A 27688-nucleotide genomic window follows, 5' to 3' on the forward strand; every position below is an offset into this window, starting at 1 on the left:
GCTCCGTCGCTGGGGTGTCACACCAGACTCCCCATGCTGGAATCCACAGCAGCGTGCAATCTGACCCCCCAGCACAGGGCACACGAGAGCTGGAAGTACGGGGCAGGACGGCGAGAGGCATGCAATACAGGAAGGTGTGCAGACCCTCCTGGGGGGGGGGTATGTTACCTGCGAGCGGCTTGGTGCGCTGTCACAACATCGCTCTCTAATTACAGGCTCACCGTGCAGGACAGCCTCTTCCAGGGGCCACTCATATTTACGCCTCTGATTTCCCCTTTAGAGGGGAGGGCTTTGTTAGCCGGAAAACGGGTAATTATAGCGATGCCATTCTGGCACGCGTGACTAATGCACAGCAGCAGCCCTGAGGAGCGACGCTCGGCACCTATCAGCTGATCCCTTCCTCTGGTCTGAGTAAGGCCTGTAGCTATATAACAGGCAGATTAAGGAGTGCAATGGGGAGGGGGGGCGGGGGGCGCCCCAGCACCCGTCGGCTGGAACAGCTGAGTAATTGCTAGCTGCGGTATAATTCGTTCACTCTGAACCTGAAGGGATGCTAAAATCCTGGACTCACCTCTCAGCAAAAGCAAGAAAATCACTGAATAAATGCATATAAATGCAGAGTCACAGCAGACCAGTTCTTTCCACCCGGGTTTCTCTGTCTTTCTTATGGAGTTCGACTTTTCTTTCTTATTGTTTATTTTCGCTTGTCTGTGTATCACTGACTGTCTGTGAGCACTGACTGTCTGTGAGCAGACTGTTGTTCCTTCCGGAAACAGAGCCTGAATAAGTAGCCCAGCCGAGCCGGACCCCCGGGGGTCAGCCCGTAAAATCAGTATGCCGTAGAAACCCATAGTGGTGGGGGTGGAGGGGAGATGGGGCTTTGTTGGGCCCGCTATGCCCCCGCTCCCCATACCCCCGCTGTCTGCTTTCAACAAGATGTGCCTTTCTTTGGAAATACTGTGTGGAAGTCAGAGGGGTCATTATCTACCCCCCCCCTCCCCCCCCACATCTCACACCCCCACCGCAGAGCAGAACAAGGCATAGAATGGAAACAAAAACACAGTGACCGCCCCCCCCCCCTTCCTCGAGACATGGACATGCCAGTATCATGTCCCCAAGTCACACACCCTTATGGGCATGACGGGGCACCTATCACTGGCTCCGCCCCCCCTGGACATGGCATAGAGCTTTTCCCCCCTAAAGCCTCCAGGATTCAGCCCCAGCATCCTGCCTCTAAAGGGGCACCGCAGACAGACAGGAACGGCTCAGCACCACTTACAGCACTTCCCCTGTTCCATTCGTGCCAAACTGCATTTCAGATGACAGAGCAGAACATTTCTTGTTATTTTTTTAAAACAATGTAGAAAATTAACAAAAGCATATCTCATGATGCTTTGTAAGACTTTAAAAATTAATAAATCCATATAAATAAATAACAGAAGGAGTTAATTTGGGTACCAACACAGCATATACCAGCATATACCTGCAGCATCCCCACTCAATGGCCAGCTCTTGCTCCAGCAGGCCTCCCCAGGCCTCTCTGGGCCTCCCCGGGCCTCTCTGCGCCTCCCCGGGCCTCTCTGCGCCTCCCCGGGCCTCTCCGCGCCTCCCCGGGCCGCCTCGTTAAAACCCTGCCCAAGGCAACAGCTGCCAGCCTCACCGTCAGTCAGCGCTGACCCGAGAACACCGCACCCGGCTGGCTTCTCCCCTCACAACAGAGGTGACTCCTCCCTAGCCTAGGCTTTCTAGGGGGCGGGGGATGTGGGAGGGGCCTGCCAGTAAGCGTGACATTTCACTCACACACAGTGCACACATGTCACGCCACTGGTCAGCATCGTCAAATGACAATGGGGCAGTGCACACATGTCACGCCACTGGTCAGCATCGTCAAATGACAATGGGGTTAGAATGTACCTTCAAAAACATCGTCTAGAATGCAGGTGTTAATGCAGCCTCCAGGTCTGGATCTGAACACGAGCCCTGCCAGGACCAGCATATTTATGGACGCGACTTCAGGCCCTGCCAGGACGAGCAGGTCGCAGCGGAGGGGATGTGCACGGCCTACTGAAGTCTGGGGAACAGAGGGGAGGCTGTGCGAGTCTGGATCTGCTCCAGCTTGGCCTCCAGCTAAATAGCCATGTTTGCAGACCAAACAAAGCCTGCTGGAGTGGTTGTTCAAGTGGTTAGAGGATGGCATGGTAGAATGAGTCAGCTGGTCTGAGGACCCTTGTCCTCATGAGAGTTCTGGGTCCTGCCCTGCCTTTCTGGCCCCTCCCCTGTTCACGTGTCAACATGAACGCCTGCCGTTTTGTCTGAGAGGAATCTTGGCAGCAGCCGATGTCTCAGGAGGTGGTAGCTGATAGGTGGGGGGGGGGGCATATGTCTAATGAATGGGGCAAGGCTGTGTAGCATATGGAGTGGTCAGGGTGGGTGGGGTGTACAGAAAGAGGATGGTCCAGCCAAATCGGTCAGCACACAAACAGCAGCATCAAATAGAGAATCAGTCTGCCAGGGGTCTCAGCTGTTCATTAACAAGCACAGAGCAAACATGGGGTGGAAAAACAAGAGAGAAAGAAAGTCCACGGAAATTAGACAAACTCACATTTCAAAGGGGAAGACAAAGACAAGGAGCATCGCATACAAAACAGCTTGTGGGATTTCAAAGAGGATGATTTGGACCCAGGTGTCCATCAATCACTTTCTGAGCCCTGTAAAGCTCAAAAGTGTTAGCTGCCAGATGGGGGAAGGTCAGAGGAAGAGAAGAGAAAAAGAGGAGGGAGAGGAAGATAAAAAAGGAGTGCGAGGGAGAGGTAGAGGAAGAGAAGAGGGGGCCATATTGATGGAGAGAGTGGATGGGAGTGCGAGGGCGTCTGCGATTAATCTGCCTGACGTGGCTGGGTGGCAGAGAGGCGGGTGGCATGAGATGTGACCCTTTTAGAGGGACAGCATGACCACAGGGCAAAGCGTGACCTTCACGATGAACAGGGTGTAGGAGAGGGAGAACACAGGGAAGCAAATGGGAGGCGAGCTAATTCACTGCACTGACAAACAAAATTCATTTATCCAAATCCATACGTTAAAAACATGCATATTAGGAAACAACTGAGAACGATTTACATTTGGACAGCAGAACAGCGTTGTAAAAGTGGTCACACCCGGTATGGGCCGGTACTATTCATTTTAATGGACAATAAATACTAATGGCCGAAGCTTTGGAATTATTACAGGCAGTTTGTACACACAATTTACAATTTTCAAAGAATGTCCAGGATTGGGTGTGTGGCTGCAAAGTGCTTTGCGACATCATCAGAGCTTCTTCCCCTGAAAACGCACAGATAATCAAGGCGCTGGGAGACACTCCATCACAGGGCAAAGGTGGAGCACTCCCAGGGGTGAACAGAGTGAGGCGGCATGGTTGCTTAGCATGATTCTTACTCCTCCTCTAAAGAACTTCTGGTTGAGCGGCATCACCTGTTCGCAAACTCAGACTGCGGTGATGAATCTCAGAGCTCAGCAGAGCCTCCGGGGCCTTTTACAGACAACAGCTCTTAGCAGGAAGGAACAATCACAGTAGTTTAAGGCTGACGACCAACCCTTTGACAGACACCTATCGACCTGAGAATCGACAACAGTCATCGAGCAAAGGAATGACAAACCTAATGTGGGGGCCTGAAGGGGACCTGTGGTAAGAGAGGGAATCGCGTCCGATGAGGGACCATGCATGACCGACGCAATATGCAAGCAATATCATTACGAATGGGAGAAACTGAAACCGTTAAAAGTAACGACAGAGGCGAGGCCTGTGCACTTGTCACCTGTTTGCAGTGGTCAGGTGACGACAGGAAGCGTTTTCCAGAGGAGCCAACAAGTGCGTCAGCCCCGGAGCAGCCATCAGCATGCTAACTGCCAGCTTCCTCTCCCCTTTCTCACTTTCACCATCCTCCTTTCATTCTTCTTAAAGCATTTTCCGCTACCTTCTCATTGCTCTTGGGTGTGCAAATTATTTAACAAAAGAGCACAAATTACCGCAGTGTGAGACGCGCCGCTGGAAGCAACACTGGGAAGAAAAAAATAACAATGTGGAAACAAAGGAAGATAAGGGAGACTGCATAAAGCAGATAGCCAATGAATAGAGGAGTGGAATAATACACGGTCCATCAGCAGGACCCCGCGGCCCGCTGCAGAATATTATAATTGGGAGGCGGGGGTGGGGGAGCACACACCCACAGGAAGGAGCAGGGGTCTTCGCTGGGGAGGCAGCTGACAGTCGCCTCTGTCATTATATCTAACTATCACCAAGGCACCAGCCAGGTGAGGGCACCCAGGACCAGGGTTCTGTGTTTACGGGCCGGCCAGCAGAGCCTGGGATACTTCACAGCTCCACAGTCATCAGCAAGGATTGTGGGAAAAAGCTGTGATGTTTGGCCCATTGTGCGCGTTTGCAGGCTTTGAAACACTCCGGCATCTTAAAAATAATAATATATTCAGAACGTTTCGAAAAAATTAATTGGTTTCCATGCTATGGCGTTTTAAGGCCCCGCACGAAGCAACGTTTGTAACAGTTAATGAACTTTGCATTTCAAATCAGATACAATTAAAGAGAGAAAGGAGCTGAAACAAGGTCGTTTGTTACTGTGATTTGAATGCGTTGATGACAGAGCTCACGCCCACCTAAACACCCCCTTTTCCGGCATCCCAGAGCGGCAGAGCATCCACAGAAAGGTCCACCATTGTCCCCCCCAGCACACGAGAAAAGAGGATTAATCTGAATTTGGTTCACAATGCCATGGCTGCGGCCTGCACGCTAATCCATCTGGCCTGTGCCCCCGAGCCGCCAGTGATTTCCCAGCTTCCCATTCTGTCTGAGGTGAGGGCACATTGGCCAAGGAACCACTGGACTAAGGATGGGGTGGGGACTGGACAGCCCCTTAATCCTCGTCCATTCATTCTAGTCTGTGTAGCCCTTCACCTTCTGCTCACTGGCTACCTGTCTTTGAGGATTTGGATATCTCTCTTTCCCTCCCCCCATAACCCCAAATACAGAATCAGACTGGTCACCAATAGACTGACTGACAAAGAGTAAATGGACTTAAAAACGAGGAAGTGTTGCCAGGCAGCAGTGACAGGGTGTGAAATACAAATATGCTGCTTTAACAATAAACCAACCAAGAGGTGTTACAACAAAAGCCAGTTCTTAAAATGGCGAAACGTTGCTAATGACAATGAGTGCAGAGAGCTGTAAGCCTTTTGCTGTCCTACGCCTTGCAAAATCAACACATATTATCCTATATGCATACAGTATAGACACTATTGTATATATATAAAATACAGAAAAATAGTAGATTTTTGTACTATCTTTGCCTTGCCTAGAGCCCCGCTTTTATTTCCTGTCACCATCATTATGCACTGTCCTGCAGCTCACCCCCCCCCTCCCCCCGCACTCCCCCATCATTGGTAGCCACACAGTCAGCAGTGCTGAGGGACTCCAGTCCTTGACACCACATCAGTCGGTGTCTGCTCCATAACGAGCGTATGGATTAGACCTGGGAGGACAGCTATACCTCCCTCCCAAGCAGCTGCCCTCCTGAGCCATAGCCCCTCCCCGGAGGCTGGAAGCCCCAGGAACACACCGACGGCCCCACACCAACAGATGCGTGAGGGAAAAATCCCAGCCAGTGGACATATAACCAAAGAACATTCCAGGTTGGGGAGATAATCGTAGATCTTCTTCACATGATTCCTGAGGCAACTAAGTAAAATTATCCCTAAAAGTATCCCAAACTGATCATAAATGGCAGAGGCAGCTGAGAAGAATGATTCCTTATACCACTTTGAAGAAGAATACAGACATTCTAAGCAGCTGGTATGAGTTTTATGTGTATTTAATTAATGTATTTAATTAATCTTCTCCCTTGTACCAAGTTGAATAGCTAAAATCGTGCATGGCCTTTAGGAAGCCCTCCAGATCTGCTCCTCTCCATAAGCTCCTCCACTGCATTAATCACATTAGCGCCACACATCAGAAGAGACCATCTCTTTGGAAGGTAACGGCCGCCGTAGAAGAGGCAGGGTTTGGCATCACATTCATGCAAGACGGAGACCTGGGAGACTGTGAGAGTCCACTTACACGATGGACTCACCCACCCTAAAGCGTCACCCAGGGCGGACAGCAATCTGAAATGGACAGTCAGCTCATACAGCCCCAAAACACCCCCATAAAATAAAATTCTGCTTTGTCTGTTTTCTCAGACTGTCTTGGTGCAGGGTTCCTCTGGTAACCCAATCCTTCCTGGTTGGGCTGCCTAATTTTTTTCCCTTTCCAGAAAACCAAGCTGACTGACACATTATTAGATCCAGAATGTATAAGTCTGCATCCATTAGTCGCCACTACAGTGAGCTGGATTACAGACAACCAATCCTGGAGGTCTGTCCTTCTGTCTCAGGCAGGAGTCTCACGCCGACCAGTACATGACTGGGCCCCAAACATATTCCGTCACCCTCATTCACACTAGTCCCATTTCCAAATGTCCAAACCTTCAAAGATGACATCAATCAGCCCTAGTTTTCTAGCCTATAGTGGTCAGCTGGCTCCTTATATTTCAGAATGCTATATTATATTGGAGGTGGGGGTGGGGTTGGGGGCTCAGAGACATGCCAAATCGTTTGGGGTTGTACAGGCTTGTGGGTAGCATTGTAGCATTTAAACTGGAATATATTTCGCTTTTTCCTTCCACAGGGCACTCGTGTTCATGACCAGCAGATTTTAACTCCGAGGGAAGCCGAGGCCAATAGGCAGCGGCAGGAAAGGAAATTACAGCCACTCTGCGTCTGTCCCGGGTCCTTCCAGCAAGGAGCCACACTCTGAACAAAAGTCCCACACAAACCACAGATATACGGGCTAGACGGGCTGTCCATGCCAGTGTCGTTTGGATATCATTAGCACACGCTGACTGTGGAACATTCCGGACCTCATCCCAGCCAGGAGTTGGGGTCTGGGTTCATGGGCAACCTTCTTTTATTACGCGAATTCCCACAAATACGCCCTGAGGTAGAAGCGGGGGTCTGCTTGAATACACGGGGGCGACAGCAGACATGCGGCATGACCTCCTCTGCCCCCAGATTTCAATCAACCCGTGGGGACGGGAAACAGACTGAGGCACCGGGTCAAAGCCTCAATTAGAGAGTCCCATGTGACACACCAAGCCATTATTCTAGGGTCTTTAACATGTCCCCCCCCCGCTGATGGAAGGATGACACTCCAAATATGAAGTGGACCCCCCCACACACACCCACCCTCGTCGTGCATTGGCTGGCAAAATGTATAAACTCTTCTCACAAAGACATGGGGGGGCGGGCACAGCCTTGCTGCTGATGGTTACATGGGGTCCTACATTTTCCATAGTGTGCTGACAACTAAAATTCTCCATAGCACTTACAGCTATGGGAATAAACCACTCACAGTATACAGTGGAAACAACAGAGAACACGAATCCAATCGCCCATTATTATTCGATCCTAAGGCAGGAGCTGATAAACACACAGTAACACATCAAATGTTCTGAAATCGTGTCATTTGCTCAGAATTCACCGTTATCTGGCTCCACCTCTATATCTGCAACGGCTTTGCAATTCATCCACACAGGTCCTGCAGGGTGACCTCTGCCATTCGGCAGCCGGGGATAATGGCAGTCCAAACACTAAACGATTATGTTCCACAATGTTCCCTGTGCTGCTCCTAAGCTGCCAAATGGCATAGCCAGGCAGGCTAGCATGCAAGCCGCCCCCCTCAGCATTCACCTCCCGAGAGGCCTCCCCAGAACTGCTGAGAGTGGGAGCGGCCACGTTTACCCTCTTGTCAGCCACGTTAAAAGTATAAGTGCCACGATTTTATTTTTTTAAGTGCCATTAACGTCTACTGCAACCGCACATTCCTCCATCTAAAGCTAACCATATGCGCATAAATAACTGTCACACTGTCGGTGCACTGCATTGAAAGCATCTGACAGTAACCGGACTTCGATGGCGAGCTCCTCTGTAATTCGAGTGCCTATTAAGTATGTAGGATCTCTCAAAGAGGGACGCGAATTGGGAAATAACACGGTGAGCATTTAATTAATCACTCAGGCCGGCTGACTGTGTTGACGCCGTCCTTTCAGGCCCAGCGCCCTTAATGGCAGCCACCGGCCTGAGCACACCTCCCTCATGAAGTTGGGGCAATCCCCCTGCAGAGCCTCTGCTAGCCTTCTTTCATTAACATACCGCATCCCTGTAATTTCACTAATGTAACACTGGGCCATTTTTTGGACTGAGAACAAAGTGGGGATCGTCACTGGCGGTCTTTTGAAAGATGAGGTTATTGAGTAAACATGCAGAAGGGAAACTAAAAACTACAAAATGAAACCCCCACCCCCACCCAGGACTCTGTGTAGGTACAAAATATCCAAGGACCAAATCTGGATAAAACTGGGAAGACCCTAACGTGTGGTCCCCAGCTCCTACTGAGTCTTCTTGCTTTTGATTAGAGCCGTTATTCAAGAGCAGAGATGGCTAACATGCAATGTCGAGTAATTACTGGCCTGTGGAGGAATGCTGAGCTCCAAGAGATGAAAAGAAGCTGAGAAGTACCTGTGCTCGCTTTGTCTTCTTGTGCTCGCTAGCAGAAATTCTTCCATTACGTCTGGCTTTTCCCAGCATGCTTTGAGATGAGAGAAGCAAATCGATCGGAGGGACCTTTTTTAAGGAGGAGGTGAAGGCAAAGGGAGTTTGGCGGTTGGGGGTCTGAGAAAACTCTGCATTTTGCAATCTTGGGATTCCATGGGATAGCAAAGTAAATTCCGAAGATACCACAGGTCACCGAGGCCCAAACACTGGACCCCCAACAGGCCAGGGATGCGCTGACAGCCTGGCAAATGAATGGTAATTCTCCCTCTACTGCTAAAGAGATTACGGGCCAACTGATTGAGAGTCTTATCTCGGCTCTGAGCAATATATCAGGAAGTAAAATAAACTGCTCAAACAGGGCCCAGCAGGGGCAGACAATGGAGATAGCAGAAAAGGCAGAGGAGGCAGATGGGACAAGGCCGAGAAGGAGACTAACGTGGGGGATTTTAACAATGGCGGAGCCTGATCTCCCTGGGAGAGATTAGCAGCTGGTTGAAGTGGTCTTTGGGCCTGCAGTGCTAGGCTAATATGTTTAGACCAAAGAGCTCTGTGGCAAGTGCTCTGGACCACTGTGAGTTCCATTTTCCATTTCCCCTTAGATTCTGGAACATTTTCATAGGTACCAGTGGCAGGGCCAGACTAGTCTCAGTGCCATGTTTGACGGCTGGAGAAGAATGGAGCATTGTGACATCACAAACGAAACATTCAGAGTGACTTAGATGCCACACGTCTGCCACACTTATTGACAAAAGGGGGCTAATTAATACAAGGTGTACAGACAGGATGGGGCTGTTTATTGTGTAAATGATTGCTTAATGTACACGCTGCAAAAAGGCTGGTACTAGCCAAAGGCTTAATGAAAATACTAGAAGTTCACGTACCAGGTGGAACCTTATTGTGCTACCCCTGGGATTGGTACTCAAGTGGCCTCGCTGAAAATATTCAGCTAAATAAGCGGAGTTTTGTAAAAATAACAATAAACATACAATTAAATAAATAAAAGTACTGGTCATTTATCAAAAATCAGACCCCTGCTCGACATTGTGGTCTATTTCTAGAGTAAGCAGCACCCTCTTAAGTGCAGTTCTGTTTTCCAGCCAGGAAACTCAGTTAGAACTACAACTGAAACAAACCGGTCCGCAAAAAAAAAAAAACACTTCCGGACACATCCACGTGACCCGAAGAACCTCAGTCTAGCAGAACCGAAGTAATTTTAAAATCCAGAGTAAGCCTTAAACTCCCCGTGATCACAGACATTTAACCTAAGCAACAGCAACAGCCATTAAGAAAAAATAATAAGAGTAATGGTCACACGCGGTAATGGTCACAAGGCCGCCATTGTGCACTGGCTCAGGGGGGAGACTGGGACTGTGCAACTGCACTGAGGCTCACGTTTTCGTCGGGCCAATAACATTTGCCAGACTCCTCTGGTTTTATTTGCTTTCTCTCCTCTCTCCCAGTTTGCCGCCTTTCTTTCATTCACATTTTTGTGGCGTAAGTCCTATTCCAGACGATACAGCGTGATGATTACGCCTCACAGAGCAGGGCGTCGAACGCAGTGTGCAAAGAACAAAACAATCATCCACAGCAAGCATCTAAAAATGAGAAAACTGAGATGCTTCAAGTGAAACTGGATAGTAAACAAGAGTTTTTAAAAAATTAGAAACAGAATAACTAAACTTTAGTTGCAAAGGAGTACAATTTAGATAATTTGGTGTAAAACGTTGCTGCATCGGGGGCGACATGGCGGTGCAGTGGTTATAACACTATTGCCTCACACCTCTGGGACCCGGGTTCGAGTCTCCGCCTGGGTTACATGTGTGTGGAGTTTGCATGTTCTCCCCATGTCGTCGTGGGGTTTCCTCTGGGTACTCCGGTTTCCCCCCACAATCCAAAAACATGCTGAGGCTAACTGGAGTTGCTAAATTGCCCATAGGTGTGCATGTGTGAGTGAATGGTGTGTGAGTGTGCCCTGCGATGGGCTGGCCCCCCATCCTGGGTTGTTCCCTGCCTCATGCCCATTGCTTCCGGGATAGGCTCCGGACCCCCCGCGACCCAGTAGGATAAGCGGTTTGGAAAATGGATGGATGGATGGACGTTGCTGCTTCTTGCAAATCTTAAATTCAATTATATCTACCAGCATGTACAAAAGCAAATTACTATTGTGTGGAATCGCATCCTATGGTGCAGGTATGGTCACCTTCATCGTCATCCTGCTCTCTAGCTCCTGTTCTTTTCCTATCTGTCCAAGCTGTCTAATAAAATATCCAACATGAATTTAAAGTGATGCTGGAAGAATCGAAGCTTGGAGATCTGTGCTGGATGGCATTTACCATGCACTGTAAACCATAGCCTGGCTTAAATCAACAGAAAGTATCATGTGAGCAAAGAGCCTTGGAACTTTGAAGTGACTGACATCAGCCGTTTTGGCTTTAAATTCTCACTGGATCCATACTTCGCTCAGGAATAAAGAACATTCACAGGATTCCCCAACAGCAGGACGGCCTTTCTTACAGTGAAGACACCAGACTCAACAGATCCTCACTCTGCTCCTTGCATTTCCATTCCTTTACATCTATCGGTTCTTTTTTTTTTAGACCTTTATTCTAAAAGTAGAACTAACAGTGAGGTAAAAAAAATTTAAAAAAAACTATTAATGACTTTAATGCACTCCAGTGCACTGATTTCTCCAGTGGCACCAAAGATTGGTATAATAATGCCAACTAGGTCTGGGTGCTAAAACACTCAGTGACTCAAAATGGGAAAAAAAAAACGTCTCAGAAACTTGTTATTCTTGCAGGTAATTGCTCCATTTTCACAGAAGGGAAGACGGGTAATGGAATTTATGTTTTCAGGCCTTGCTATTCTTGCAGGTCTACTTTTCACTCTGAATGTAATTAACAGGACAAGGGGATACACAGAGAGACCTTCTCCCAGCAAACTGAGCACTGCTGATTGACACAAAGGCAGCAGCACAAACACTAAATGCGGAGGAATTTTTTTTCTGAAATGCCTGCTTCGGTAATGAGCCACAAAGACAGAGTGGGTGGACAGAGACAGCATCCCAGATTTTAAACGATAATGAGCAATGTGAAGTGCAGCTTTGGCACATGCAGTTAAAGGAAATGAGAAATGCAGTACAAGCATTTTTTTTTAATAAAATAATATATATGTATAAAATACAAGGTGTTGGGGGTGAAATGTTAAAATGGGGGAAATGCAGAGTTAGATGGCATTCGAGACATTTGATGTCTTGATATCGTCTCACTTTGACCAGGCGAAGCTGTAATTCCATTCCTTTGCAGAGTTCCTTGTAAGAAAAAAAATTCAACAATACATTTATATCAAATCAAAGAATCACCACGTGACTAAGGGAGCAAAGCAGGGGAGACGGCATTTATGAAAAGATAACAGAAAGACGAAAGTCATGGATGGTACAGCAGCAGGCAAGATAAACACTGAGATCTGAAATTCAGTATGGCACTTCTCAGGCTCCAGGAGCAGATGCCCACAGCGGCCATCGATGTGTCTCGGCCAGCTATCAAACAGGGCTAGGGGACACTGCCAGATCAAATAATCCTACGGCAACGCAACAAGAGATGCACAAACAAAAAACTGTGGTCAGGCTGTGGCGTTCTGCTGGGGAGAGCCATATACGGCCCCAACTCTGAGCACGTGGAATACGGGGTCTTGCCCACAGACAATTGGATCTCCGCTTTCCTTTGTAGAGGTTCTGCTGTACTTGTTCTGTTTCTGTGACTTTTCCCAGACGTATGAAGCAGGAGGCTTCTTAAAGAACCCGATTAATGAGCATAGAGGTGGAGCAGCAGTGAGATGGCCCAGGAAGTGCAGGGTTACCCTTGACAAAGGCCAACGCATGGACAATCCCAGATGTTGGCTGTCTGCATATTTTAGGTGATGCTCAGCCTCTATCCCCCACCAAGCAAACCACAAGAAGTTCACAAAGCAAAAGCCTCCTTAGCACCATCTCTCCATCTCCACCACACCCTCACTACTCACATGTTCTCCATCTCCCACATTTATCTTCCCAAGCCTCGCTCAGCCTGTGCGTTTGATCCCAATTCCACAGATGGCAGCCAGTAATCTCAAACAGCAGCTTGTGTCTATTATGCTCTTTCCACATTCTAGAAAAGCGGGGGCCGTGAAAACTGCGAAAGAGGGATGGGCGTGGAGCGGTCAGCGGCCAGGGTCTAGTAGGAGCTGCATCTACGCAGTGCCTCCAGTGATAATAGTAGGCTATTGGACCAATAGCTAAGATGAAGAGCCATCACACACAATAGAGCATGCAGCGCCCAGATGAGACCCGCGAGCTGGGGCATCTAGGGGAGCTGACAGGTCATGTGCTTGTGTGGGATGGGAAGGTATCAGTAATACTTCCTCTGAGAGACCAAAGAAGGCAGCTGCAGGTAACCAATGGTCACTCAGCGCTCTGCTGGTCACTCTCTGCATGGTCAAGCATAGTGAAGAGCCTTCGACCAGTTTAGCAGATGGGAGGCACCAAAGTGTGGAGGGAAAAACTAACACAGGGGCCATGGGCAGATGAGTATCACAGCTGGAGATACAAGCCTCTCCCCAAACCTGCTACCAAGGGTTTATGGAAAGGGGGTTCTAGAGAATTCCAACATAAGCAAAGCCCCCAAGTCTTTTCCAGATAGTGTAAGAAAGTCACGGTGAGCCTGGGACAATATCATTAATTCCTCTACTCCAGTGAGTGATAAGATTTCCTTATCCTCTCGTCCCATGTCCCTCTGTTAAAGACCTGACCTCCAGTCAATATCCAATTATATTTTCAAACTGCAGGCTGGATGAACAGGAGTGTGGCCACCTGTGGGGCCCCTGAAGGGTCAACGCGGCGCTAATCCCCCATAGCTAACAGGCCTGCAGCGCTGATGGGGGTTATAAGCCCTTGTTGACTGGAGGAGCCCCTTTCACCCGTGTAGGTAGTGCATAGAGCACCCGTGGGCCTGAGGTTAGCTGTTAGCCACAATGCAGGGACACGCGGCACAGCTCCGGCAAACCTCTGAAAGGGGATTAAGCATGGGACAGGTTCCCCATCAGATATTTTGTTGGGACGGAGATAAAGGAAATTATAAAGTAGGGGGAAATGATTTTTTCCCCCCTGGAGAAGGTTATCGTATTTGTCTTCGCCTTTGACTTATAGCAGAGGGCGCCAAGAAAACTTGTTATTGGCATTTAAGAAATTGATGGGGGTGGGGGGGACTCCTCACTGGCACACATAAGCAGGATCAATCGTTTTCTTCTAGGTCTCCACTTCAGCCAGGAAACAAAAGAGTTCCGACCCGGAAACACACTGTGCCAATAAGCAGAGACAAGGGTCACAGCACAAGCTAGTTATGCAGCAGGTTGGTGGAGCCAACCCACTCATTCTTAGCACGTCTCAACTAACCCACAACGTGATTAAACTGAGATTAGTTCATTTTAAATGTCATAAATTAAATATAACTAGAATATGAAATGGATTGGGGAGGCACTAGGAAAGGTCTGGGAACCTCCGTGACAGACACATGCGGAGAAATGTATATGAAGAAAGGATAAAAATATTTATTTCTTCGAAAAAAGGAGAAATTTTTGTACTCATTGAGATATAGCTAATGGGATGGGCAGGGACTTTGCCGGTTCTTACTCATAATATTTGATTAACCCCACCGCAACACCACATATACACTGAAATGTATACAGAAAATGGATGAAAATATTTATTTCTTTGAATAAATTAGAAATAAATTAAACTGTAGGGATAGCTCAAGTGCAGTGGCATACAATATAATAACCTTTAATAGCCTGTGCTTAGGCAGGTGACAATACAGAGAAAAAGAGTTGAAAATACAGACGATCCTCTACTTACGAACTTTCAACTTACGACCTTTCAGACATACGAACAAAGAGGACTGTAAGCCCAAATTGTGTTCATTGGGCTCCTATTTCCTGTTCGCAACCTCAACTTTTTTTCTGCGCCAATTCCGCCTAGTACGACCTCTGGCCGCTACTCCCGCCGTGCAGCAGCGTAGCGTGCGTACTCCCAGCATCCTAGTTCTTTATACTTGCGCATATTGTGTTGAATCTTATGAACATTTAAAGTTACGAATGGCTGTTCCAAACTGGTCACATTCGTAAGTGGAGGAGCATCTGTATACTGAAAATAAACTATGTATAGTTTTAAGAATTTTAAGAACAAATATCAGGGCAAATGAATTTCAAGAACGTTTTTAAAGACAAACAGATATCTCATCAACTATCCAATGTGACATACATTTTTTGATAAAGTGGGATCATCAGTCCCTGGAGGGGGCCTTATCCAAGGGTCCCACAGTAAAATTACTCTGCCGACCCTGGGATTTGAACTGAAGACCTTCTGATCAAAGGTAGAGTGCTGTACACCACTGAGCCACCCCCCACAGCGAATAAAGAAAAGCAAGAATAAAGTGATTCAAATTCACAATTTTTTGTCTTTGCAGCATTCTTAGCTTTGGCTGACGACTGTGGAGAAGCTCAGCAGCGTAGCATAAAGTGAAGGAGGCCCTTTGTTAACTTACTACTGGAAGCTATTCGCGATTAGAATTATGGACACAAACCTCGTTTTGTGACTGAAGAGAGATTAAGGTGAGGAGTGAAAAGTGGGACTAGGGGAGGTCACTGGAGGAGGAGCCCTGGTGTATATTATTCAAACACTCCACTTTAACACACGATACCCATAACCCCCCTCCCCGCCAGCTCATCTCAGCCTGGCCTCGGACCCTTACTTCCAAAAGGACTTTCTTTTGGGGGGAAAAACCTTGATCCTTTATTCCTTTTATACAACACATCCCCACACACAGTCTGATTTCTATTCTCTGCATCCTCCTCTTTCATTCTGTCATCAGCTCACCCTTCGGGAGGTGAAAGGCTGAGACAATGTGGGGTAATAGCTAAACCAACTCCTCCCCCACTCAAACCAGACCATTACCAAATTTCACCCTGTATCGTCATGCACAGATACAGACAGGATGTACAAAAAAATACTAGATCCAAACCGCCTCTGTTTGCGGTTCCATGTTCTGCTGAAAATGGTGTTAAATCAAGACAATATTCCTGGATTCCATATTTCAACAAAATAGACATATAAAAAATTAAGCGGGAAGAGACCGGAGATTTATTGTTTCTTGTTAAAAGCTTCAGACTATATTAAAAACAACAGATGTTTAATACAAAAATAATGAAAATCATAGCCATTCCAATAACTTAAAACCTTTGTTTTTGTACCTATTTGCATATACTTTTTAAGAGTTAAAAATGTAGTACTTACACCTTCTATAATTTAGGCTTAAACCTGCATCAGAGTCTTACCTGTCAAGCTAAAAATCTTTAAAAACACAGTACTGTCAGGATCTGTGAGGGTGTTTCACAAGTCAGTCTAAAAAGCTGACCTTGAAAAGCCCATAATTACAAAGCCCACGGCCACATGAATTGCAAGCACTCACGAACTCGAATCACTAGGAATCTACAACAACAAAAAAAAAAGAAAGAAAGATGGAGCAAGTCGCTTAACTGTGTCTGGAAGTGAGGTGTGGACATGATAATCACTGTGTACACAAGAGGAAGAGGTTATCAGTCCATCTCAATGGCTACAGCTGAGTGGAGGCCTTGTTCCGGCACCAGAGCTGCTGTGGTAAGGTTCATATCCCCATATCAGCATCTGCATGTACAAACAATGAATTTACTCACAGGAGTCCGTCTGTAGAGTGACTGCTAAACAAACACGCTAACCAGCGGCGTACATGGTCCAAGGGAGCGCCTTCACAAGGCCTCTGCATACGAGAAATCATATTCTGCCTATCTTACCATAGAGATGGTAACCAATCAGCACACACTTACAGGTTTATTAGTCTAGTGCAGTGGTTCTCAAACTCAGTCCACGGGCCCCACTGCGCTACTTGTTTTCCAGCTATCCCTGCTCCACACACAGCTGATTACCTGGATCAGGTGTCTTCAGTCAATCAGAAGCTGAAAGACAGCTGGGACATGTGTGTGGGGGAGGGATAGCAGGAAAACAAGCAGGGCAGTGGGGCCCGAGGACCGACTTTGAGAACCACTGGTCTAGTGGATCACAGTAAAGGGAAGTTACCCAGCGACACCTGAGAAATTCGGGAGATTTGTCCTGTCTCCTCCTTCTCTTGACAGGGTACAGCCCTGTGTCCTTTTCCCTTGGTGTTTGCTCTGATTACCTCAGGCTCTGCCACACGCAACAGCTGCATTAATGCTCTGTGAATGTCCCTTTTTAGTCAATGCATCTCTCAGCAGTTCACACTAAAAGACGAAAAGAGGCAGCACCTGGCCTCCTGGTTCCATCGGGGGGGGGGGGCTGGGGAGGCACTGGGATCAGTGCAGCCCCATCCCAGCTGCTACACCATCTTTTAAAATGAAGACCCACCCCCGCCAAGGTTCCACACAGGCTAGGACTGAACGCAAAGCCGAGCCGCTCACCGCGCCTCAGCTGAATATTAAGCTGGTATTTAACAGCTAAAGAAACGGCCTTTAAAGAATCTGAAGATTTTTTTTCTTTGCTTTAATTATGGGTCTATTAACATATTGGAAGCATTACAACTTAATGAGGAGAATTTGTGGAGAGATGGATACTATTCGAGTTAGCAGGCTACTAAATAAATGAGGATCACAGAGGAAAATGAAAGTGAGGAAACTTCATCAAGCACAGCTCAAACTTTTGACAACATTTTGGCATAAATCCCTTTAATTTGTCCAAGACCAATCACCTTAATCCCTTCTATCCTCAGTCATCTTTATGCAAGGACTCCGGATCAAATGATGCAATCAAGGGCTTATCCCCATTAAAATACATGACACCATGGGGCAAAAGAGCAAAGAGGTGCTGATAATCTATGCATCATACTGTCTCTCCTTAAAGGTCACGTGAGACCCTGAAAAAGGGCGCCACTCAAATCTGGAATGAAGGTTCAACTCAACGAGCCTAATTAGCAGTGGAAGGTTTCTCCCAGAAGGGCCTGTTCAATGCAGCGTTGTGAGATATTACAGAGTGGCAAGAGATAAGCATCCCATCATCCAGGGGGGTGTTTAAACTGCAGTCTTCATTTACAAGCCCAGATCAAAGCCTTGAGGATCTCCACAAGAAGGACATCTACCTTGATCTCTTATCTCCATAGGAAGTCTTCGTCTGCCATCCACAGAGCAATTAGTTCATATTGTCTTATTGTCACAGCCTAGTATCCACATCTAGCCATCCCTTGTTTACCTGATACCAATGTCATTATGACCACATGCAAAGACACAACTTTCAAGAGTGTGCTTGTATATGTGTAGGGGGAGGGGGGCTTTGATTACAGGGCCCCTCTTCATTGTGCTACTGCTGTGAATAGCAACCCCCCACCCCCAGCCCCCAACCTCCCATGCTTCCCTGTTGCTCATGGAGGGCTGGCAGCTGTGGAAAAACACCAAAGAGGAGACTGCGGACCAGAAGCCTAAAGGCTGGTGCATACTTCACGCGGACACTCCACCGCACACGGCTGCGGTGACAATTTTCTTCTCAGGAGCCGGCTGCAGAAACCGCATGGGGGGGGCGCTGGAGGGCGCCTACCACTCGGAAACTGAAACAATGCAGAGGCTCTGTTCAGTGATGCAAATGTAGCTCAGTCATTCATTGGCCAGGGAGAGAGCAGCAGAAAGTCAGAAAGGAGACTGGACCAAACTGTACATAAACTCTTTCTTTCTACTCTCTTTGATCAGACTGAAAACAAAACAGCAGCTGATTCAAAGAAAGTTTGGCTGAAGAAGTCAGGAAATGCCAGCATTCAGCCTATATGATTCCTCATTACGGGATTATAAAGACTCCCAGGTGGCTACAAACTAAAGTAAAATACATTTGTAACTGCAATGCCACATACCTGTCCTTGAATCAGTTTATGATTGTTTAATTTAGTTTTTATATTACTTTCAATTTTCATTTGAAATCCAATTGATTGTTAGTTGTGCTTTTAATAGTTATTTATTTTATTTTGATGTGTTCTATTTTCTATTTTAGTTTTTATATGTTTAGGTTAAGTTTCTGTATTTTAATTTCTAGAGACAGATGGAAAGTTGTAGGACATCGCTGACTTGGACAATATAATGTCACAATGTTGCGCTGTTAGCTGTTTCAGTGCTTTAAGTGCACGATGGACGCTCAAATATAAACAAATCATTACTTTAGCTAAATAGTACTTAAAAAATATTTGAAATTTGGTTTGTTTCGGTCCGTTTCATAAGAAACATGTTGCTTTTTCGTTTAGCTGTTTATTTTGTTTTATTTTATTGCATTTTACAAAAATATTTTTTTTAACAGTAACTTTGTCTTGCATACTGTAAATACATAGTGCATGGTTAGTTTTAACAAAACTGTTATATTTAATATGACAACCATACCACACTTTATAAATGTGACTTTTGCAAATGTGTACAGCACTATCTCAGGCCTGATGTGAAAGTATGTGGCTGCCTGACGTGTTGGAGCAAGAAGTATGAACATTCAGGACAGTGGATAGTACGGCACTACAAGCCACGTGCCATGGTGCAACCACGTGTGCACGAAGCATGAACCAGGCCTAATGGCCAATGCTCCCCCCAGGGAAGCCAATGTCCCGTGTGATTGATCACACCAGAGACAATCCTGACACCTTCAGCACAGCCAGTCTTTTCACAGGGGCAGTGGGGGTGACATTCAGAGGGCTGGTGTGGAGGACGACCGCAGGTCAAGCTCAGGAATCTGGCCGAGTATCAAAGAGGGGAAACAGAACAGCGTGGTCTAGAAAGGGCAGTGCTAATGCTGCTTGCCTCCACCCTGAAAATGCCCCATGACCCCCTCCATCATCCATCCATTCTCTGATCAGCGTTTTCAAGCATGTTGCCAGTGCCTTTGCCCCTCTATGTCTCCCATTCTTTACAATAATGCACAGTGAAGCATTGTTTTGGTAAATCCCCCTCCGATGTAGGGAATGTCCCACCACACTCAGCCTCCCCTAGGTACCCACAATTCAAGTGGGGTGGGTATACACCATGTGCACCTCCCAATCAGCACTGATGGGCAAGCATATGAGCGGACGTGTGAAGGTTGCTCCTAGGTCAATTAACTGGGCTAATATGATTGAGATGTAGATCTGCTCTCAAGGTTAAGTCAGTGAGGGAGTCTCTGAGGATGTATAACACAATCAGTGTGCTATGCACCCCATGTAAAGCACCTGGAGAAGTAATTTTGTCACAACGGAAAATAGCTCGTAAACAATTACTCCACATACAATCAAATCAGCTGAATTGATTTCCTGCAAGGACATTAAAAGAACTAGACTGGCTGTGATTGATGGGTTGCAAACAAGAGATTTGTTGAGTACAGTGGCACGACTTTCATGAACACATAGAAAGAGCCGTAATCAAAATACAGCGAGGCAACGTATCTTTCTGGTAACCACATAACATTCCAGAACATGGCATGCTCTAACTGTGCACCAAGGCTAATTTCACAACATTTGGTATTCCTTTGGACCAATATTAGCAATTAATCTGGTTTGTTTGTTGAAATATATACCTGTGTGTCTATTTAAATATAGTATTAATCTATAATGCAAATGTAGATCCATGTTTATACTTTATACAATCCCAAAAATGCAATTTCTGACTAACCAGTATTGTTATTAATACTTTGTTCAACCAGAAGAAGAACTTCTAACATTTAATGCTCTTTGATAATAAATGTGGGGGGCATAGTGGATCAGTAGGTAGCCCAACTGCTGCAGACCTCCAAGACGGCTTTGAACCCCCTACTCAGGGTCTGCATTTGCATGTTCACGCATAACTGCGTGGATTTCTAGCAGGTTTTCTTTTGCACTCCAAGGATATGTCATTAGGAGGAGATCAAATTGCCCATGGTGTGTGCCCAATCACATGCTGCCGTTCTAGGATTGTCTCCAGGCTCCCCATGATGCTGCCCTTGATAGGTAGCTGGAACATGTATGGATAGGAAAATCAAGGGAGCCAGACTAAGAACCGTACCAATGAATGGTGCTGCTCGACACGATGACTCTTGGGCAGGTATTTGGGTTGATGTGCCGTCAACTAGATCCACTGCAGTGTTGATCTGGTTTCTGTCTGCTCCTGCAAACCCCCCCCCCATGCCCCCCGTCACCCCCAACCAAAGTCTTGTCTTTCCATAAATACAGACAGCTGATCACTGGCAGCTTTCGCTGAGAGCGGCAAATTACTGAGAGACAAACAGCCTTTGCCCAGCTGAGACGCTGTAGGACTTATTACAGTCCCAGGCGACTGGTCAGAGGCTCGCTCACTATCCAAAGCTCTCTTTTCCTTCCTCAAGACAGTAACAATTAAAAATTAACAATCAAACTGTTCTACGGGTCAACAGTGGGAGACGGGGGAGAAATAATTACTGCAAGAAGAATCCATGGAGGGATAAAAAGACATGCGGAAGACATGTGGTCTCTGGGGACCTGCAGGTTTTGCATTAAGAAGCAGCGTGAATCTTTAAATGGTTGTCCAATAACAATATGCAGATTGTCTAAGACCAAGCCTGGGTAATTAAATGATCTCTCCTGCAGTGTCTGCTTTGTGATGTGCCAAGAGGGATCACAAATGGATGGAAGAGGGAATAGACAAAATCCATAAACTGATGTGACCCCAGAAAACTGTAATAAAAGCTATTTTAAATACATACCAGTTAAATCTCAAAGGTGAACTTCGTTCCAGGACGGTAATGCACCAGTAATTCTTTGCCTTTCTGCTCTGTTTGCATATCCTAGTTCAGTAAAAGCTAACAGGCCGGCTACTGGTCACAGAGAAAAGTTCATTTCGTAAGTCTGCACTCAGTCCGCACTCAGTTTGTGTTAAGATGGCATTTTGTATAGTGAGTAGAGCATATGACTTCAAGCAAGCTGACCTAGGGAGGGGAGCTATACAGAAACCGCTTGGAGATATGGACCAAAAAACCTAATCTATATGGTTTTTAGGCAGAATAGCGATACACAATGAATATCTCAATATTTTCTATGAAGTGAGCTCAATAGCGAGTTGTAAATCAAGTGAGATGTCACTAACAAATTCTGCAAATTATGTTTTTATCCAACCTGGCAATTTTCAAAAACAATATGAGCCATATAACAAAATTTCCTCAGCATGTGGCTGTATCGGCTTTCCAGTGAGACGCTAACTGGATGTTTCCATTTTAGCTTCTGAGATTCATTGTAGCGTCTCTGCCAAAGTTGCCATATTATTTATCTTTATTTTATTTAGCAAACCTTTTGTCCAGAGAGACATATGTGAGGCAAACAGGCACCTTTCAAATGAACCAGGAAGGAATGCTATAGGTCTCCATTAAAATTTTTGCTCATACTTTTCCCAAATTATTATATCAAAATATCGCAAATCAAAGAAATAATAATGCATCATGACCGTAAAATGAATGGCAACTTTCATAGCCCTAATTTTAAAGCACAAAGAAAGTATATCGATATACACAGACTGTCTCATCTTATATCTTATTTGAAAATATAGCAGTATACCATAAAGAATCAATGTACTACCCAGCTCTATGTGCAGATATGGGACAATATATTGAAAAACCCTGGAATAATTGCACCCATTTGGGGAAAAAGCACTTGTGGAAATAGCACATCACGTTTAGCCACTTGATTGCAGACTAGCCATGACATCTGACCCGAGAAACAACACTTAATGTAAGCAGTAATTTCATTTTAAAAGGCTGAATTTGTTTTTTAACACAGACTTTTTCAAAACTAATCTACATATTGGGAAAAAAAACAACAGCCCTTTTCAGAGTATCAGTGAAAGACAAGGATAGCGAATAATAAACACTGACTTCTTTATTACAGCAATAAATGCATAAACTGTATTTACCTGTCATCATTCCAGCCTTTATTACATTACTAACCCTAAAAGAATGAAGGCTCAAAGTATTTGTGATGAGTAAGTAAATACAAACATAAATGCACATGCATTAAGCAGATTAGTGAACCCGCATTGTAAATGTTCCAGGATAAATTTGTCCTGAATCCTTCCCCTGGATCATGTGCACATTTACTGCCTCATTCCTCTATGATCTGCCTGAACCCCCCCGTTACCCCGGTTACGGAGAACCGCGGCCCGGATCGCTGAGTGTGTCATTACGGCTCCGTTTGAGAATCGCTAGCGTGTGTCCCGCCAAGCTCCGTGCTTTTCTGCTGTAAAAAAACCTCAGAAATAAACACTGTTATTTCATATGCCTGCATACAGTATTATTAGCACTCTGATTTATAGAGAGGCCCAACGTGAGCCAGGTACAGGGCCCTTGTTTATCTTATGCTATCACTCGCAGCACAGAGAGGCCTTCAGGCTTGGCAACGGTGACTGGCGACATTTCCCACAAATGTGCCTCTAGTTTAACAGGCCTGTTTCATCCAGAAGAAGATTGTGGACATGCTGCAGGAGAAAGTGGACAGCTTTTAGCTCAAGTCCCTGCCACTGAATTCGTAAATAAAACACCATATACGTGTGTGTGTAATATATATACATACACACATACATACACACACATATACATATACATATGCATATATATATATATTATATATATATATATATATATATATATATATATATAATTCTTTACACTAGAAAAAGTAATCTGTCTCTGATGATAAACAGATGATATTTGCCAACAGGACCAGCTGAAATGTGGGTGCAGTCAATCCAGTGTCCCTCAACAAAGTTTGAATGCTTCGAATTCACTATAAACTGGTCCCACCCCATGAGAGTCCTATCAGCCAGTGGAGTCCTAAATAAAGACCCCCTCCTCCATGGCCTTGATTAGATTACAATAAGAGCCTTGCTGACAGCTCTTGTGTGTCCTTGAGAAGCTGCTGATATCTGAGAAGCCCAAGCCCCCAATCACCCAGAAGCACAAACAGACACCCTTCGTGTTCTTTATGTCCCCCTCATCCTCATTCAAAAATCCTGCCTCCATTCGCTATGAGAATAAAACTCATTTATTGCAGCAGTGGGTGAAATACGTTCACTGCCCCTGTCCACCAACATCTCATTCTGCCTTTACCGTGTCAAAGTTTTTGTCCAGAAAGATCTCAACTTCCCACTTAGAATAACCTTATCACGAGGAACCTACACAACAGCAGAGGGCCTACTAGGAATGGACAATTCACAAAGGAAGAATAGAAAATAATTAAAAGAAAAGGCTCGCTCTGGCAAAATCATCTCAGTCTCTCTGGGTCCACAGTGAGAGCAGCTATGGGGTAACGACCACCTATGGAGATCCCCTCTTCCTTAAGGGTTCGGTGTGTAGGGATTCCCACACAAGAGGCTAGAGAGACTCACAGTCTAGCTCCGACGAGATTATACACCCCAACGACCACATTGAAGGAGGAAATTGAGAAAAAAACCGCGATTCAGCTGCCCCCCACCCGTGGAAACCAAGGAAACAGCAGGAAAACAAAAGCTTGAGGACTTACTGGCAACTTCAAGTGAAGCATTGTGGCTGACAGCCTCGCCCAGGTAGTTACGGGCCACGCAGATGTAGCTGCCCTCGTCCGGCTTGCTACGGCGGCCGTGGACGATGCGCAGGAAGAAGAGCGATCCGCTGGGCAGCAGCATGCGCTGCGAACGTGGGTTATCCCGGTCCGTCTCCACGCGCTCGCCGTCCTTGTACCACTCCACCGTGGGCGTGGGCCGGCCCTCCGCCTTGCAGTTTAGGGTGGCCGGCTCGCCCTTGGACACGATCAGGTCGGAGGGGTGCTCCACAATGCGGGGAGGGGAGTCCTCCTGGCGCAGACGCGATCCTGGGGGGGCATAAAAGGTTGGAGGGAGGTTAGGTGGGAGCTGGGAACGTACAGGCCAGGGAGACACAGGGATTTGAACATTGAGCATCCAAGTGGATCATATTTACATACACAAATAAAATATGTACTTATACACTCAATTTCAAGCTCTTCTGTGAAATGGTGTCGTAACAGAAGCACTCGGGCTTTCAGAGGTAAACACATATGTCTGCTTGTTTATTGGTGGGTGCTTGTGGGTAAGTGTGTGTGTATTTTGTCGGCACAATTACCTAACCATGTGGGGAATTTCTACAGGAAACATGTCCACAAGGACAGTGTAAAGTATAATATACATCCTCACAAGATAAAGTACCTAAAATTACAGAAATTGCCATTTTTTCCGGCTAGGAGCTTTAGTAAGTTTTTGAGGTTTGGCGACATGGTGTAAAAACAGTATATACTGAAATAAAAGGTGTGAGTCAGACTGAAGTACCCAGAGAGTGTGCCGGTGTGTCAGCATGTCTGTAACTGTCATACCTGAACAACAGTCATGTCCTAACAGGAGACTGTAGCTCTGACACGGCCCAGCCACAGTATCTAGAATCACCACTGCTGATGTAATCAACACTGTCTTTGCCCCGGTTACCCACAGACAAGCACAAACGGCACCCCGGGGCCCGAGTCACAGAGACCGGCACGAAAGTGGAGGAGGCTGACGTCCGCCACGATATCGCTGTGGCTCCATTCCGCTCCCAACTGGAACCACGTGAGCATGCGCATAATTCCAAAAAACCCAGGGATTTGCCAGATCAAAAGCAGGAAATGGGGAGATGACGGGGGCTGGGGGGGTGGCTGACTCATGGGACAGCGGCTGAGATGCAACAGCACGGCTGGCGGTGTCAAGAACAAAACGGATTACAGAAGGCAATAGCAACCAGAACAAACGAAACTGTAAGCACCCCCAGCCATTAGCATGCTTGGGGGGCACTGAAGTGTGGCACAGGCCTGGTATAAATGCAACTGAACGTGGACATTTTCCTGCCTGCAGGGGAAATGGAATAGGAGATGGGGAGGGTCCCAAATATACACGTCCTCTCCTTCTGATTAAGGCTTGAGAGCATAATCAGATCCAATTAGAGGCACAGAGACTAATTGGCCGCACATGGCTATGAGTAATTTACCCCACGCCCCATGGCAGCCAGAGCACACTCACCCACCCCTCCATCTATCGGCTTATGGAGTCAGCTGTTTATTAGAGGAAGAGTCAGCAGAACAGGGTCCAGCGCCAACCCCAGATTAATCACCTTCAAACACACACATACACACACACACTCAGGCGGACAGACCTCCCCCACTTTGTGCGTGGGTTTAGGGGTCAGCTGCTGCAGTTGCGACACTTGTAGCAAAAAATGACCTATGCTTCATTAAACGCCTTTACCTGCTCACTATGTGTCATGCATCTCATACCCAGATACACAGTATACTTTTATAACCCATTAGACTGGACACAGACACTGTTTAAGGTAAGTAAAACTCACACCTTTTCATTAAGCCTAAAGAATTGCTGTTGGCACAACTAACAGGGCAATTCCATATAAAGGTCAGACTTACCATGGAAAAAAGCTGTGAACACAGAAAAATGTTTACAAAAATGTTTTAAAATGGTGCACTCGTGCAAAAACAACTAGCTATACTGTATTATTTCAAGAAAAAGGTAAAGGGAGATAAAAGGGAGTTTTTGTAAAATTCTATCATTTGGCAAAATGGCAAGAGAATGACAGGGCAACGTGTCTGTTCGCTTTGTGTTGGGTTCTTCTGTACCCGTTTTTTTATGTCGTCTTCCATTGCCAAAGACCAGTTCCAGGACTCAAGAACAGAAGTACAGAGGCTGGTAAAAATCTCCGGATGTCGTTCTTGTCCCACCCCAAATATGAAGAATACATCAGCTGTGTCCAAGTTCAGGAGCTGCATCCTTTGAAGGGCAGGGTCTAAGGTGTAGCCTTTGTGGGCTGCATTCGTCTGAGGTCCAAAAGAAACCGTTGTCAAATGGGACGGTCTAGCCTATGGATAATTCCCTATTTGAGTCACCAGCTGTTCCAACCCTTACCCTTGAGTGACGAAGCGCCGCTGTTATCGCCTAGGTGGGACACGCCCATTTTACCTCTTGGGATATGTTGGGCTGCAAAGGATCCATCAAGCGTATCCTTCAGGGAGCAGGAAAAGATGGACGCATTTCTAGACTGCTTTTAAAGGGGCCTTGGAAATGGGACAGGCCAGTCGCCCCTTTTTCACGGATTCGGTCTTCAAACAAAGACTTCGAAGGATGTCTGTTGCATCCTCGCCCAACCAAGGCCGATCATATGATTTACTGTGGCTCAAGTTCGGTCATGGCAGGTAAGTTGGCAAGAATAGAGGTGATTCTCAATAGTAAGAACGTAAAGATCGTTCTTGTGGTCTTGGCAAGACCGGTCATGCTACCTTGCCTTCGAAGAACGATCTCACAAGAACACAAGGACAAAGAACCAATAGTGGATTGAGACAGATGTGTACTTGTGTACTTGCTGCTACTATGCTATGTGCCAAGCTGATTACGGTATGATATGTTATAGGCTTACTTTTAAAAACAATTAACTATTGTAATATTATAAGGCATACAGGTACAATGAGATAACTGAATATTTAGACATTACGGGGTTCTTACCAAACTATACATTTTCTTAACAACCATTTCAAATCATTCATATAAAAATGACCATGTAAGCTCATCACATCCAGGACGTAACGTAACCTAAACATTTTTCATCCATAATGCCAGTTTTTATTTAATATTTTCCTTTACTTGTGCTCATTCAAGTCACTTTCATGTTACATGTCATAAAAGTGTCCATGCTGTGTATTTGTAACATGCAAATTAATATATGAATATTGAAAATATTGTTCTGTATTCAACTCAAAAGGTTATACAAAAAGATATACAAATACTTATTGGGCCTTGTTCAAGATTTGAGGCATTTTGTGTGCTGATATGAGACTAAATGTCACATCTATAAGGCTGTAATGATCCAATTATATTTTCATAGTTTTATCCTAAAGAACACAATGTTCTAAACAGACAAAAACAGCTGAATTTCTTGTAATCCAAATAAAGACTACAACAGAATTGTGTGTGT

At 46.0% G+C, this 27688-nt stretch overlaps 1 protein-coding gene across 3 annotated transcripts in view; it reads right to left on the reverse strand.

Moving 5' to 3' along the window:
• The window catches only part of robo1 (roundabout, axon guidance receptor, homolog 1 (Drosophila)), a 262844-nt gene that overhangs the window by 97012 nt on the left and 138144 nt on the right, over window positions 1-27688 (reverse strand). For all 3 annotated transcript variants that reach the window (XM_048980726.1, XM_048980727.1, XM_048980728.1), the window contains one exon: window positions 24213-24539. In XM_048980726.1, the coding sequence (XP_048836683.1) occupies window positions 24213-24539 (327 nt within the window). The remainder of the gene's footprint in view (window positions 1-24212; window positions 24540-27688) is intronic.

This window comes from Brienomyrus brachyistius, chromosome 17 (assembly GCF_023856365.1).
Source record: "Brienomyrus brachyistius isolate T26 chromosome 17, BBRACH_0.4, whole genome shotgun sequence".
Lineage (NCBI taxonomy): Eukaryota > Metazoa > Chordata > Actinopteri > Osteoglossiformes > Mormyridae > Brienomyrus > Brienomyrus brachyistius.